Source organism: Cyprinodon variegatus, unplaced genomic scaffold (genome assembly GCF_000732505.1).
Source record: "Cyprinodon variegatus isolate N-32 unplaced genomic scaffold, C_variegatus-1.0 Scaffold1156, whole genome shotgun sequence".
NCBI lineage: Eukaryota > Metazoa > Chordata > Actinopteri > Cyprinodontiformes > Cyprinodontidae > Cyprinodon > Cyprinodon variegatus.
The window spans coordinates 162,521-178,393 of NW_015151609.1; the positions used below are offsets into that span (position 1 = coordinate 162,521).

Sequence of the window (15,873 nt, forward strand, 5' to 3'; positions counted from 1 at the left end):
GGATTAGTGGATTTAACTCTTTATGAGAAAAGATAAATATTTATCATCTATGTCTGATATCAAAGTTAATGTGTTTATTGCAAAGTGACAGAAATAGGAGAAGTTTGTAAGGAGATAAACCATTTGTCTCAGTAGGACTCATAAGCGTATGCTTGGTTTTGGCATCAGAGTGAGGACCGTTGAACATTTTGACGGTTTTCACTGTTTGTTTAGTTGATGGTTTGGTTTAGGACTAAGGTGTGAATCAAGGTTAGGTTAAGGATAGGATTGTGTTTATGAGAGTCAACAGGTGGTCCTCATACAACACTAGAACATGTTTGTGTTTATTTTTACTTCTAGATTTAGCTGCCTTGCTATACTGGAAAAAAAAAGTCAACTGATTTTAAAATATTATTTCAATTTAATATGGGGAAAAAAAGTCAGAATTTTAACTTTAATCTCAGAATTCTGATTTTAATTTTAGAATTTTGGATCTTAATCTACATGGGCTCCATGAAGGAAGAGATGTGGGAGAACTCAGCTTCACTGACAAAGATGTGAGTTGTTTGGGAGGACCAGTAACACATCGGTGGAACTAGGCAACTTTTTACATGTCCAAGGGGTCCCAGGTGATGCTATTTCATTAATGGAAAAGCAGAAGGTGATTAAAACCAGAGAGCTAGTTTAGTCTCTAAAACATACAGGGAGATGGCTTGATTGTAACATATTTGTTAGCTGTCAGAATTCAGAGATTAAAGTCAGAATTCTGAAAAAAAGGTCAGAATTCTGAGAGTAGTCAGAATTCTGAGATTAAAGTCAGATTTCTGAGATTTTTCCCATATTATGCTGAAATAAAATTAAAAATCAGTAAACTTTTTAAATTTTTTCAGTGGCCCTACTCTTCCATAAATTTCTGAGAACAAAGTCAGATTTCTGAGATTAAAGTCAGAATTCTAAGAAAAAAGTCAGAATTCTGAGATTAAAGTCAGAGTTATGAGATTAAAGGCTGAATTCTGAGATTAAAGACTGAATTCTGAGATTAAAGTTAGAATTCTGAGATTAAAGTCTGAATTCTGAGATTAAAGTTAGAATTCTGAGATTAAAGTCTCAATTCTGAGATTTTCTCATAATATACTGAAATAAAATGTAAAAATCAGTTAACTTTTTTATTTTTTTGGTGGCCCTAATCCTCTTCCGTAGATTTCTGAGTAAAAAGTCAGATTTCTGAGAAAAAAGTCAGAATTCTGAGATTAAAATCAGAATTCTGAGATTATTTCATATTATACTGAAATAAAAAATCAGTTAACTTTTTTAATTTTTTCAGTGGCCCTCATCCTCCTCCGTGTTGATAAGAGCCTAACATTAAAGATTTCTCCCAGAAAGGCGGTTAAAACACACACAGATCAGAGGCTAGCTCTATCGGTGGTTGATTGGTGATGTCTGGAGGGGCTGCATCTGTTGTCGCTCCGCCCTCGGCTGCTCTGCCTGCCCTCCGTGCGGCTGCTGCGCTGCTTAAATCAGGCAGAAGTGTTTCTGTTTGGGTCTGAGCAGGAGGGAGACTGCAGAGCACAGCGGTCTGTGTTCACACGCTGCAACCACTGGGTGTAAAACCAGTCAGATCGGCTTTATAAGGCTCCCATCCGGTGTTTAATGAGGATTATATATCATAGGTAGGAAGGCTGCTGCCCCGGACAGACAGGCAGCCAGGTAGCCGGAGGTGATCCTGCTGTCCAGCTGCTGGATGAACCATGGCGATCCGAGCCACGGTGATCTACGACTTCCACTCTGAAAACCCGGGGGAGCTGTCGGTGAAGGAGGGAGAAATCCTCACTCTGGTCAGCGAGCAGGACATAGATGGATGGCTGGAGGGCTGCAACGGCAAAGGGGACAGAGGACTGGTACCCGCCTCCTACGTGGAGATCCAGGGGAAGGAGGTGAACAGCTACAGCACCTCCTCAGAGTCCCGCTACTCTAACGTCCCGGCTGGAGGCTTTGAGAACTTCTCTACAAACCCCCCTGTAGGGTTCACCTCCTATACAGCACCGCTGCAGCAGCACAACAACAACAAACAACACAGCCAAGGCAGTGATGATGACTGGGATGATGACTGGGATGACAGCTCCACTGTGGCTGATGAGCCAATGGGAGGAAGGTACCAGGACTCAGAGGGCAATGGCCCCTCCAAGTACAGGGTGACAACATATGGGGGGCAGAGAGGGAATGCAATGCAGGGGAAGAGCTCAGCCACTGTGAGTAGGAACCTAAACCGCTTCTCCACCTTCGTTAAGTCAGGAGGAGAGGCGTTTGTGCTCGGGGAGGCTTCAGGCTTTGTGAAGGACGGGGATAAGATCTGTGTGGTGATGGGGCAGTACGGTCCAGAGTGGCAGGAGAACCCTTACCCCTTCTCCTGCACTATCGATGATCCAACCAAGCAGACCAAGTTTAAAGGGATGAAGAGCTACATGTCCTATAAGCTGACCCCCACACACACCCAGAACCCGGTAAGCAGGAGGTACAAGCACTTTGATTGGCTCTACGCCCGCCTGGCGGAGAAGTTCCCGGTCATCTCTGTGCCGCACCTCCCAGAGAAGCAGGCCACAGGCCGCTTCGAGGAGGACTTCATCTCCAAGAGGAGGAAGGGGCTCATATGGTGGATGAACCATATGACTAGCCACCCGGTGCTGTCCAAGTGTGACGTCTTCCAGCACTTCCTGATCTGCTCGGACGAGAAGGCCTGGAAGCAGGGCAAGAGGAAGGCCGAGAAGGACGAGCTGGTGGGGGCCAACTTCTTCCTCACCATCAGCATTCCCCCGGCTCCCCTCGACTTCCAGGAGGTGGAGAGCAAAATCGACGGGTTCAAGACGTTTACCAAGAGGATGGACGACAGCACCATGCAGCTCAATGCCACCGTGGGAGAGTTTGCTCGCAAGCAGATGGGGGGATTTAGGAAGGAGTACCAGAAGGTGGGGATGTCCTTCAAGGCCCTGAGCCAAGCCTTTGAGATGGACCAGCAGTCGTATTCACTGGGTCTCAACCACGCCATCTCCCTCACTGGAGATGCCTATGAAGCCATAGGGGAGTATTTTTATGAACAGCCCAGCAAAGATCTGGACCCAGTTATGGATTTGTTAGCGCTTTACCAAGGTCACCTGGCAAACTTTCCAGATGTCATCCATGTCCAAAAAGGTAAACCGATAACACTGAACTTTCAAAAGAAAATTATCTCACATAATCTTCCATTAAAGAAGAAAAATAGGTTGAAAGTGCTTCCCCTCCCAGGGCGATGGACGCCCGCCTCCGTCTCAAAGTTGACGTGCTAAACCTTAAACATTGTCACATCTCACCTATGTTTAGCAGTTAAACAGGTTGAACTAGCACAGAGGAGGAGTGGCTCTGTTTAACTTTCTGTTTTTGAATAGAAAAGTCAGAGGAGACAATACATTTAAAGCCTGCTTCACTCTCCCAGCATCCGCTGCTTGAAAAACAGCATCTCTAGTTATTGTGCAGGCTGTTCTCTATAGAAAATTAATGAAACAAGGTGATTTTTTCCCCCCCCTTAATAGACCAATGACCTTCTAATTATTAAGCTGTGCTTTCGGATCTTCCTGCACTTTTGGTATTTTTATACGCTTTGGAGTCATAGGTCTGAAATAAGCCCTCATTCATTTAATGAAAGCCAGCACTATAATGACATGTAGACATCTTACATTTCTTTTTCTCAATAATATTAACACAGATTTTACACTGATGCTGCTATTTTCCTTGATTCTCATTGATAAATAAACAGTAGAAAGATGAAACCGGATGAAAATATTTCCCCAACAATATCTAAATCCTCTCCACTGTTTTATGCAGTGGTTTAATGGCATTAGCTGTTTATTTCCAGGAAAATTAACAACTTCATAGGTTTTATATTTAATTTTCATTTACAATTGATAATACATTTGAAGCAAAAGTTTGTCAGATTTGCCACACACAAAAAAAGCGTTAAGATGGATCTGCCCATCTTTGTGATCAGTAGGTTTATTCTATTTGGTTTAACGGTTAAGGCTAACTATTTGAAATGTTTCTTAGACTTAAACAAATCTAATTGTTATTCTGTCTACACAGAGTGAATACAAACTGAAATTCAAAGGTAGAGTTTAAAATGTATTTTTTTTATTTAAACAAAACGGAAACGTTCTGCAAAGAGAAGTTGTGCATTGAAGAGATGGAGAATGACTTTTGATCACTGATTACACCGTCCAATTTTAAAATGTGTGAAACCAAACTTTAACAAACACATGACTGGTTGAAAAAACCATGGTGATTAAAAAAAACAAAACAAACAAAAAAACAAATCCAAACAAAGGCAAAAGTTGAATGTTTTGGTACAATACTATTAGCTAGGTTCTATATGTCTGATTGCACAAATTCCTGTGTGTAAGGAATTTTGTTTTTTATTTTTTATTTTGTTTTATTAATGAATTTATTTATTTTTACAAATATTTATTATTTAAAAGAAAACAAAAAAATATATGTTTTATTGACAGGGTAAAGACTCTCCTGATCTTAAGATGATCCTTTATAAAACAAAGTCTGCAGTTGTGGTTTTAAAATTAGTTGATGTTTTCTTCATGAGGTTAGATCACCTACACTTCCATCCATTTCCTGTAGTCTCTAAATTGTGAAAAGGTCACGGGGAAGGCTGGTGGTGAGTCAGAGTCCAGTCTATCATAGGGCTACAGGGCTACACCTACCCATGCATTTAAAAACACTTTAGAGCGACCAATTTACCTAACATTTGGGTACTCTGACTGTGGGAGGAAGGCAGAATACTAAGAAAACTAAGAAAACCTTACACAGGCCTTTGCTTTAAAGAAAGAACTCGGCAGGGATGTAAATATAGAATCTTCCTGCTGCAAGGCCACAAAGCGCCCAGGTGTACCAACAGGTAGCACCTCTGCTCAGACTTCCCTATAAAACAAAAAAGCACAATATGCAGATTTTAATTCAACCTTCAAGCCTTTTCTTTGGCTAAACTAGCTGGGTTGTCTGATGAACATCATTATAGTTTTAAAGACATAGGTTCATCCTTTCTTTAAAATTGTTTGCAGCCAATATGGATTTTGCCCTCTTTGTATTTATGTAGAAAATTATTTCCATTATATCCTGCTGGGCTCAAATCCAATAGCTCCAAATTCCTGGGCTAACATTTTTATACTTGTGGATTTATTCTATTAAAGGTAAAGTGGAGGATGTTCTTTTTCTGGGTACAGAGTTGGACATGTTTTAAAGTGGAGAGGGCGGGTCTTTTCAAAAATTTGTGAAAATCTTCCACTATAACTTTAAGCTTACCGCCACAGCTTATGTTTTAGGTCCATTCCTATTTTATTAAGGTGAATTTAGCTACTCAACTATTTTAGTTGATGATGATTTTTAGATTAATAATCAGATAGTTAAAGTCTTCAGGGATTGTTCACAGGGTTTGAACAAAGTGAAGCTTAAACTAAAGAGGATATTTACTGACATAGGTTTTTAGTTTTAGTTTTTTTATGTATTTTGCTCAGGGTTTTACCTAATTTTTAATCGGATTTGGTTGCTCTTTTAACAAACGGTTTGATTTAGAGTCTGTATAATCAATTGTTGATCCCTACCATATTTGGCATTCTACTGTTCACAATCTAATGCATAAAAACACTTGTATACGTGTGTAATTACAATAGATGATAGTCCAAGCTTAAAGTGTAAAGTAACAGGTGACAGGATTTGGTCATGTGTAGCAGCTGAATAGAGCCTGTTTATTTGAGGGCGTGAACCAATGTCACCAATGTGGTCGTTTGTTTTTACCTAAGGCTAGAAGAAGTATATAAGATGTATGTAATCTGGGTAAATATACATTATTGGCCATAACAGAAGAAGTTCAATAATGTATATAAGATCTACGTTTTGTGATACATAATCTGTTCATAGGTCGGTTTCTGTCCCTGGATATTTTTTTCTTTTGCTAATATGAAGTGAATTTGCTGTAGGAATGTGTTTTAATGGTATAAGCTAAACATGGAACCAGCTCACGAATAAGTCTCAAGTCTTTTTATTCATGTCTCTAGCAGAGTCACAGTTTAAGACAGTTAAGTCCAAAGCAAAGTCTTATGCTTAAAAACTCACAATGAGCAATCCCTGAAATGTTTGTGACAGAAAGAAGCACACAATTAGTTTTGCTTGGTGTATCTTTAATAAAAGCAAAAGGTAATTTCTATTAAGAGGCTCAAATCCAAGTTAAGTCACAAATGTTTTCTAATATAAGAAGCTTAAATCTAAAGTCATCAACCTGTATCTTTAACAGTTAGTACATAGTTTGCGCATCCTCTCACACGCTTTTAATAGACGTTCCCTGTCAGAAGCGGGTACAGGGTTGTGCGTGTGCATTATTTATTTTAAGTGGAGAGGACGGGTCTTTTCAAAAAAATTGTGAAAATCCTCCACTAAACCTTTTTGAAGTGGTTCTTTGTTTCCCGCCTAACCTGTAGTTGCCATTGGTGTCTGAGTTGAGATGAATGGTGGTCGCCTCTTAAGGGCGGATTATACTTCTGCAATCGCACACATCAAACGTCGCTTGGGTCTGGTCGTGAACCAGTTTCGCTGGTATGCATCTGCACCGTTGGTCTGGAATTTCTAGGGACGCACAGCAGTTTCCCGCCAAAGCGCAAGGGGGAGCCTATTCGAGAACTCGCGAGAACTTCAGCAGATGGTCACGAGAACTTCGGCGGTGCCGGCGGGAGTGTTTATCTTCCACAACAATGACGATGCAAGATAGCACGGTCACGGAGATGGACTTAGAGTTGCTGGACATCGAAGAGGAACAGTTTCTGTTAATGGAGTTGGCAAAAAGACAGATTAACCTTTCGTCGTTGTTGTCCATTGCAGTTGTTCCTCAGTTTTTAAAAATGGCGCGCTCCTGCACCGAATCAAGAAGGACGACCACACAGACAGCCGGAAAAGCATACCAAGGACCAATCATAGCTGCTTTTTGTCTGAGCACTTCCGCTTGAGGTCTGCGTCCGACACATAGTCAGGATTTTTTTGAGGTGCGCGACAACGGTGGGGGGGCGTGGTGGCGCACTGAGACAGATTCGACGAATGCAGAGGCTATGCGTCAGAAGCATAAATTGGCCTTTAGTGTCCAAAATATCCCTCTGGAATATAACACTTTGATTGTTTGCGAGGTCGGACCCATTTAACATGAAACCGCTGGACGTTCCCGCTTGACCCAAAGTCAATTCAGGAAAATAGGCTATAGGCTGAGGTGTCAGTCTGCTCATCAAATGATGCTTTAGTGGTAAAGGGTCAAATATGAGGCTATTTTAAGGATATGTTTAAGTAAAAAAAAAAGCATTAAACAGTGAAACATCTTATTTGCATTGTAATAAATCTAATCGAATTCATAGATTGGGAAGACTTTCCTCCAGGAACAATCCTACCACACTTTAAAGGAGTAGACGGTATAAGCTGAACAACAAAGGTCAGCCACAGGGTGCATATTGTATGCAAAAATACTTTTGTCTTTGGTTTTCACACTGACTGAGCTTGGTTAGTTACTTTTTTTTACTTTGATTTTATTCTAGTCATCTCCCACTTTCTCACACTCATGCATTGCATTTTGTTTGGATCATTTTGCTAGTAGTAACAGATTGCTAATTCCTTTCTATTTATAGGGAACATGGAAGAGGAAAAGAGAGATTTACTCTTAGAGGAAGTTATAAACAAGCATGTTTCCACAATGAAGGTCACAGATTGGATTAGTTTGGGTCAACTAAATGCTCTGAAGCCTGTTCATGTTTATTATTTAACTCAGTGCCTTGGGTTTTTATTCACGTCATTACAAACACATAGATGTGGTGTACTTTCCTCTAAGTGTAAAAGGTCGCATTACGTTTGCAGTTCAGTCCCATCTGTAACATAATTACACGTAAAGGAAATGTCCACTTTGGTCTTGTTCCATTGATCTGCATGGTGAAGTTTTACTGCTGCATGCACATGAGTAGCAAAAAGGCCACATCCTTTGTCACAAACCAAAGTATACATTTCCTCCACTCAAGTGGTTGCACAGAAACTCTTGGCGGGGATCGAACGATGTGGTGACAATGACTGATAGAGACGATGGATGGAAAAGATCTAGCTTTTCCAGATTATCCTAAACGTGGGAGAAATATCCTGTCCATTTTATGCTTTGGTAAAAAGTTTATTTTGAACTGCACATATTTACTTCAAGGTAAAACTTCTAAAAATGAAACCTACGAAACTAAATGTAAGAAGAACAGCCGACTGGATCAGTGGATAGTTCTCTGGACTCTTCTACTCTGCTCGGAAACCCTAGTTCCTCATTTAGCGTGGCCATTTTTAGCTCTCTGGATCTGTTCGCATCAGACTGCATGTTTTATGTAACCGGGGAAATGTGAGCTTTCCTGCTGGAGGACTTTAGCCATCGTTGTATTGATCTTCACCTTCACAAAGACCCCATTAGCCATTACTTTCCAGCTTTCTCGGGACAATGCCAACTCATGCTATTGGCTAGCATTGCTTTGAAAAAAAACCTTATCGATCTTTAGTTTCTCTATTTTTGCCTAAACACTAACGCTGAGGCTTTATGCCATTATGGTGTGAAGTTTCCTTTTTTTTAAACTATTGAAAAAGTGGAAACCATGGTTTCAGATGAAACTGCAGAACTTCTCCAGAAAAGTCAAAAAAGCATTTCTGTAGAGTTTAAATAAATGAGGATTATATCTAATTGATCCATACTCATTAGGACCAACAAGTGAAGGCATAAAAACAATATTGAAACATTCCTGGTCTTTTCAGGCACACCAGGACATGAAAATATCAGAAACTGACCTGGAAAGGGAGGGAAAGTGTAACATAGCAGGATGTTGGCTCATCCTGCTGAGTCAGCCTCACATTGGTGTGTAAACACCAGACGTATTGTTGCATCTCATGTGAAAGTCCTCTCACCCAAAGGTAGTGGTGTGATGAGACGGGGCGGGTGGATGGGGTTTCTACTGGCTCCCTTCCATGCTCTGGTCCCACTTGTTGTATAAGCTGGGATTACATAAGGGCTGAAAAGGTTCCCACTGCCGGGGGGGGGTCAGAACTATTGTTAAACAGTCAATCATCTAGACCATCCCCCTACCTAAACTGTGGTTTTAACCAGTGCTGCAAAATAATCAGCTGATCTGTCTTACTGTCGAAGAAAACACATCTGAGTAAAAAAAAATAAAAGTAAATGGCCGTTTGCATCTCTGACACAGCTGGCAGCTGTGAAACAGGAAGGCAGAGAGGACAGGAGAGGAGAAGTGAGTTTTACAGTAAAGCTTTAAATATAATCCAGCTGATGGAGGGAAAAAAAAGAGTCACAGTAGGTTACATCATGAATATGAACATGTCTTTCCTGTCAGTTAAGTTTGGATCATTTTTATTTTAGTAATTACAAAGCTGTCTCCGATGGGTATAAATTGTTTTCCATCTTTGCTTATGCAGCTTCCCTAACAGGTACACACTCATCTTGGCAATAGAAAAAAGCTTCTTTTTTATTGCATATTTGTAAAAGATAGGTACGGAAGAGGATTAGGGCAACTGAAAAAAAAAAAAAAGTTAACTGATTTTAAAATTTTATTTCAGTTTAACATGGGGAAAAAAAGTCAGAATTCTGACTTTTTTCTCAGAATTCTGACTTTTTTCTCAGAATTCTGAGATTAAAATCAGAATTCTGACTTTTTTCTCAGAATTCTGACTTTTTTCTCAGAATTCTGACTTTAATCTCAGAATTCTAACTTTTTTTCTCAGAATTCTGACTTTAATCTCAGAATTCTGAGTGAATTCTGAAAATAAAAAAGTCAGAATTCTGAGAAAAAAGTCAGAATTCTGAGATTAAAGTCAGAATTCTGACTTTTTTCCCATACTAAACTGAAATAAAATGTAAAAATCAGTTAACTTTTTTTTTTTCCACTGGCCCTAATCCTCTTCCTGAAGATAAAACTGACAGAATAAGCAAAAAAAAATCTGAAAATTATTTTTTTTTATTTCTGTTAATGTAATATTTTGGTACCTCGTTAAAATATTAGTTTACATTTTTCTTAACTTCAGTTTCGCTAACGATACTTGCACGATAAAAAATCTAATTCCACCTACATTGTGACTTTCCTGATTAAAAACACTGCAGTCTTGTTAGATGAATAGAATCAGTCTGTTAATACTGTATACAAGAACAAACATAAATTCTATTTCAACTTGTCCCATCAGGGTTTCCAGCAGACTGCAAGTGGAGTTTTTATCATCCCGTCTTTAATGAAGTTGATGTATACAGTATAAATGTTAATGAGAATTTGCGGCTGGAAACAAAAGTCAAAACCAGCGCAAAGGAGGTTTTCATTTCATGCTTCCCACATCTGAGTTGAAATAAAGACAGTGTAGTTTTAAATTAGTTTTTGTGTAGTTTTAAAGTCGCAGACTCTTCACACAAGTGTGTGTGTGTATGTGTATATATATATATATATGTGTGTGTGTGTGTGTGCTATTGACCTCAGAACCTTCCCCCTTTGAGCTTAACTAAATTTGGATTGCTTGGTGACAACTTGTCATCTGTTTAATTCAGCTTGTTTGAATTAAAATGCATTTAAAACCCAAATGATTCATATTAAACTTTTAAATGTTTTCCTTCAAGTTATCTAGGTTGTTTTTTTTTTACTATAATTGCTTACGTTCATCAAACTGCAGCTAAAAATGTTTTCTTTCTGTTTTGCAGTAAAGTTTATCTGCAGCAGCTGTGTGCAACATGAAATGACTCAATGTTACATATCGCTCACGCAGTTCCTGAAGTCCTAAACTCCCCAGAAAGTTTCTGTTTTCTCAATTTGTTCCTCCTCATTATCTTTGCAGAGTTGCATCAGTTCTGCTGGTGCATCCCTCTGCTTTGGTTTCATACCAAACCTTCAAAGTCTCTGAGCAGCGAAAGTGCATCCTTTCTGTATATTTTAGCACGTGCATTTTTCTTTTTCCTAGTTTAATGTAAGCGTCTTGTGCATGGGAAAGAAAATTGGGTATCACTAAAAACTTCTGTTTTTTTCTAGTATGATGTTTCAGGAATCTTCCGAGTTTCAGCTGAAAGCCTGGTGACTCACATTACGTAATGACCAAAATGTAACAAGAATCCCATGACATACCAAAGCCGGATGTTTCACTTCATCCCTAACAGGCTCCCATCTCACTTTAACACGTCACACCCAGAGTCTTACATGAATCCCTCAGCTATTCTTGTCAATATATCTTTAATTTTGAAAGCGACTTCATATCAGTATCAGCATCGAGTTACATCTTGGCCTTTGAAGCCAGTGGTACATTATTTGGGGAGTAGTGGTCTAGTGGTTAGAGCATTGCACTTTGGTCCAAGAGGTTCTGAGTTCAAGTCCCACTCATTCCCACAGACTGCTCCCTGGGTGCCACACAATGGCAGCCCACTGCTCCCCAAAGGAATGAGATAAAAGCATAGATTGAATTTCTCCATATAGGGATTTACATGTATAAATGCAGGATTATATCCAAAAATGAACCAGACTTCCTCAGGTGCGTTATGGATATATTTTTGCGTGTCGGATAAGTTCTACTGGAATATTAATGCTCACTTTTAATGTCCTGTATGTTCCTACTTTACATGAAACATCAAGTCCGGAACTTTAAACTGCATTTGTTGAGCAGGAAATGGTTGAAATAAAAAAAAAGCAACCCCCGTTTGTTGCTGCATATCTCATCTTAATTTTAAGTCTGCAGGGAGTATGTGTGAAAATGCACTTTTTTTTAAAGTTCTCTCAGTTCTCTAAGACCACAAGAACCTACCACAGTGACTATAGCAGTGTTTCAGCATGCGTGAGCACCCAGAGCAGACGTTAATCGCTCTCTTAGTATGACTGTTATGCTCAGGATTTTTCAGTTCCTTATTTTTAAATATATTGTTTCTTTGAGGCATGTTTTAGTGACACTTCTTACTGTCTTTAGAGTTGTTCTGGGTATAAAAACAAACTTCCGAAGCACAAATTTTACTTGAAAAAGACTTTGAATTTCTAAGCTTTGGTAGGAAAAACATCTACAAGAACTAGAATATCAGTTCGGCCGCAGAATCTGCCAATAAATCAGTTTGACTGGAAGAAAAAATAAAAAATCCAGTTGTTTTCTGAGCACTGCACACAACATGCTGACAATACCCTTCAGTGGGAAAGTTGTTTCTGAGGAAAGCAGACTTTTGGTATTTTCAGTATCAGTGACATATCATTAAATGAAGTCCTCTGAACCTATTGTCCTGCATGTTTAGGTATTTCCCTGCATCCCCACACCTGACTTGAATAACTTCTGCAGCCCTTGCTGGCTGCTGAGAAGGTAATGCAGTCACTGGATGCAGGTTAGAGTAGAGAAGCATTTAAAAAATGAAGAACAGTGGGTCCCCAACTACTGTTCTAGATATTTCTTAATTCAAATAAGCCACTATTTCTAATTCCTTCCTCAGGCATACATACCAAATGTCCTTTTTTGCTATGTGGATGAGGACATTTGTTACGATAAGGTCTCAGGAGTTTAAGGTACTGATTTGATGGGATTTCAAAGAATATGTTTGTGTTTGTTCCCCGCTGCACTTCAAACCAGCGTTCTCGCAAAGAGGAAAACAACTGCATCTTTCTGTCAGACAATGGCGTTTCATTTTTCTGAGTTGCAGCTTTTAAAAATGAGCCAACACAAACCACTGTTAAGCAAAGGCCAAACGGGAAGCTCTGTTTCATAAAGTCAATCACAATAGCTGGATTTCATCTCTATTGTCTTGTGTTCCTAAAAACAATGAGTAGAATTAGTTTCTTAGAAAGCTGCCTTTAGTTCTACAATCCGTTTGGTTATAGCAAATATAATTTGTACAAGTAGAGGAACTGTAGACCTGCTTATTATACATATGTCACAATTGTGTGTTTGGTTGTCTGTAGACGTTTATACATTTGTCAATTTCTGACTCAAATATAAATATATATACTATTAGGGATATGTTTGAAAGCAAAAAACGAGTAGAGCAGAATTGTGCAGAAAGAAAATCTTTTTTTTTCTTTTATATATTTCGTAAAATTGGAGCTGAGATAACATCTGTGGATCTTTTTGGGTACATTCTTATGGCTCAACACATCTAGAGAAAGACATGTTTTAAACTTTCTTTTTTGCAGAATTAGCAAGTTCTTAAGCAGCAAGTTCAAATCTTGACACTTTAGATCTGGATTCTGACTTCTATTTTATGGAGGAAATTATCTTAGTGAGTTTTTTTGGATTTCTGGCTGTGTTTCAGGTTTTTATGTAGCTGGAAGGTAATCCTTAGATGCTAGTACTTTTTAAAATGTTACTCAAGGCCACAATTGAGATCATGGTGTTTTATTTTAAGAGCAGCATAGATTAGTTGTTTTTGAAGGCTCTTTGATGTTTGTTAGGATGGATTTAAAACAATCAATCTTAATATTTAACATCCTTATCCAACATGTTTAATACATCTTTGATCCATCAATCATCCATTTATCCATACATCATCGATCCATCAATTATCCATCCATCCCTCCATTCAGGAAAGTTCTATTAAAGACCAGAACAGCTGCAGTTATGCTGAGAATAAATGACAAACACTTGGACTTCTATGTCTTGATGAACATGTTACTCTTTGGAATTAATTATGTATTTTTGAATTGCACTGAATTAGGTGACTTTAAAAGGAAATTGGTAGTGGTGGATTTTATTTAGGGGTACCAGAGTAAAGATGACTGAAATAAAAGTTTCTAATTTTTTTGCTTCTTGTCTGTCTTTTCTGTTTTAACTGAGTTTTAATAGTAAAATTATTCGAAACCTCGTACTCCTTTCCTTAAGCATCAAAAGTATGCTCTACACTTTATAACTTAGACCTTAACCCCAAAAGCAGCTGGGAATACTAATCCCCCAATGAAACGTCCAAATAGGTTTTTTCCCCCCCATCTCTGCTCATTCTTGGTAAAATATGGACATAGTGACAGGAAAACAGTAAATCTGTACAAATGGCTTTAAAAATCTGAGACAGGATTAGATTTACTCACCATGTTTTGATGTTGATATAACTCTACACATTTGTTTCCTTGCCTACAAGTTTGCTTTGCATGTGTGGAAATTCAGAGACAATCAAAGTTATATAGCTAAGGTGCGAAGACAACTTTGTTCAGGGTTTGAGTATAAACATGAATAGAAGTTCCCACGTCCTAATAAGGACAGAAATGTGTTAGTATAAGCCTGGTTGGTATCAGGAATGCCACCAGATTCCCTTAAATGGTTGAAGGCTCCATGGTGACATGATGTCATTGAGGTTTTGAGTTGGGGCCCTCATCTCTTTATAGATAGAGATGGGGCTCTGCATGGTTCCCAGGGAGTTTAAACCAAATATTTTAGGCCCCTAAATCTGTTACCCTCAGCCTCATTTTTCAGACCTCATTTGTTTTCATTTTAAAAGCACAATAGATGTGTATAGAAATCTTGATTTCCGTATTTTAATGTCTTCAAACAGGAGCCTTGACGAAGGTGAAGGAGAGCCAGAAGCACGTGGAGGAGGGCAAGATGGACAGGTCGCAGGCGGATGGCATCAACGACCGCTGCAACATCATTTCCTGCGCCACGTTGGCTGAGATCCAGCACTTCCACCAAATCCGAGTGAGAGACTTCAAGGCCCAGATGCAGCACTATCTCCAGCAGCAGATCGCTTTTTTCCAGAAGATAACGGGCAAACTAGAGGAGGCTCTGCAGAAGTACGACAACCTGTAACGGATTGATCTGTCGTCTTGAATCACCTACGAACGGCCGCGCCTCTCACTTGATGGACCATGGGATTTTGGCAAGAGATGGGGAGTTCCACACAGAGGCTGCTAGGAGCTCTTTTTATGGCGAGACGGGGCGTCAAGAAGACGACACAAAACAGAATCCTGCTTTGCATTTTTGTCTGAAACTTAGACATTTATTTTTTGGGAAATTAGGTCAGTTTTAAATGCAAACCAGTTGGGTGGACTTTTTTTCTCTTTAGGAATCAATAATAATAATAATAATGAAAAAAGCCCTCCAACTGATCGGATTCATGGTGGAAATACATGAAGGCATTATGATGACGAGCAGGAGAGACGCCTATTTTCACCGTTGCCTACAATCTGGTGCAAACGTTCGTACATCAGGAGTTTTTTGGCCTTACAGTGCAGTTTTTAAACAAATGTTGACTGGCAGTGAAACGCCAGGAAACGCTCCTTCAATATTTATTCTCAGACAAACAGGACAGAATGTTTACAGCCTCTTCATGGAGCAGCCACTGTCAGTTACTTCGCTGTGCCTTTTAAAAACGTCTCTCTGGTCATTTTTTGTTACTTATTCCTAATAAACTTTATGTACAGATATAAAACAGAAATATAATCCCATTTGTTTTTACAAGCCTGCAACCTATAGATTGGAATGTATTTTATAAATTGTTCTTTTTTTTTTAAAGTACTTTCCAGGATTACATTGATAAAACTGGAACACCCTGCTCACAGCAAGCACTAATGCTCCTATTTCTGCATGCACAATTTAGAGAACAACAAAAACACTTTTTTTTTTTTTTTTACACTTTATGTGTGTATCTATGTCAGCAGAATGTCTGTTTGGGTTAACAGAAGCGAGTTAATAGGAGTGTTTCTAACCATGTTTTTTTATAATGCAAACCTTTTTACAGCCGCATCACTGATGCTTTTAAACTTCGTGATGTAATTTGGTCGCATCAAAAGGCAATGATTGTAGAACAGATGCAATTAAATTTATCCTATCACTAAAATATATGGCAGCTTGTCTTGTGTTTTGTTGAATATT

The 15,873-nt window shown here is 38.9% G+C and overlaps 1 protein-coding gene across 1 annotated transcript; it reads left to right on the plus strand.

Moving 5' to 3' along the window:
• The first annotated feature begins 1,506 nt into the window (after positions 1 to 1,506).
• snx18 (sorting nexin 18) lies at positions 1,507 to 15,873 on the plus strand. Its single transcript, XM_015400866.1, has 2 exons — positions 1,507 to 3,165; positions 14,555 to 15,873. The coding sequence occupies exons 1-2, from the start codon at positions 1,728 to 1,730 to the stop codon at positions 14,806 to 14,808; spliced, it is 1,692 nt and encodes a 563-aa protein (XP_015256352.1). The 5' UTR covers positions 1,507 to 1,727; the 3' UTR covers positions 14,809 to 15,873.

Bases quoted from the DNA above. Each gene is read 5' to 3' on its own strand.
- snx18 (XM_015400866.1), top strand. From the start codon at position 1,728: ATGGCGATCCGAGCCACGGTGATCTACGACTTCCACTCTGAAAACCCG. The intron at 3,166-14,554 runs GTAAACCGATAA...GTCTTCAAACAG, and splicing joins TGTCATCCATGTCCAAAAAG to GAGCCTTGACGAAGGTGAAG.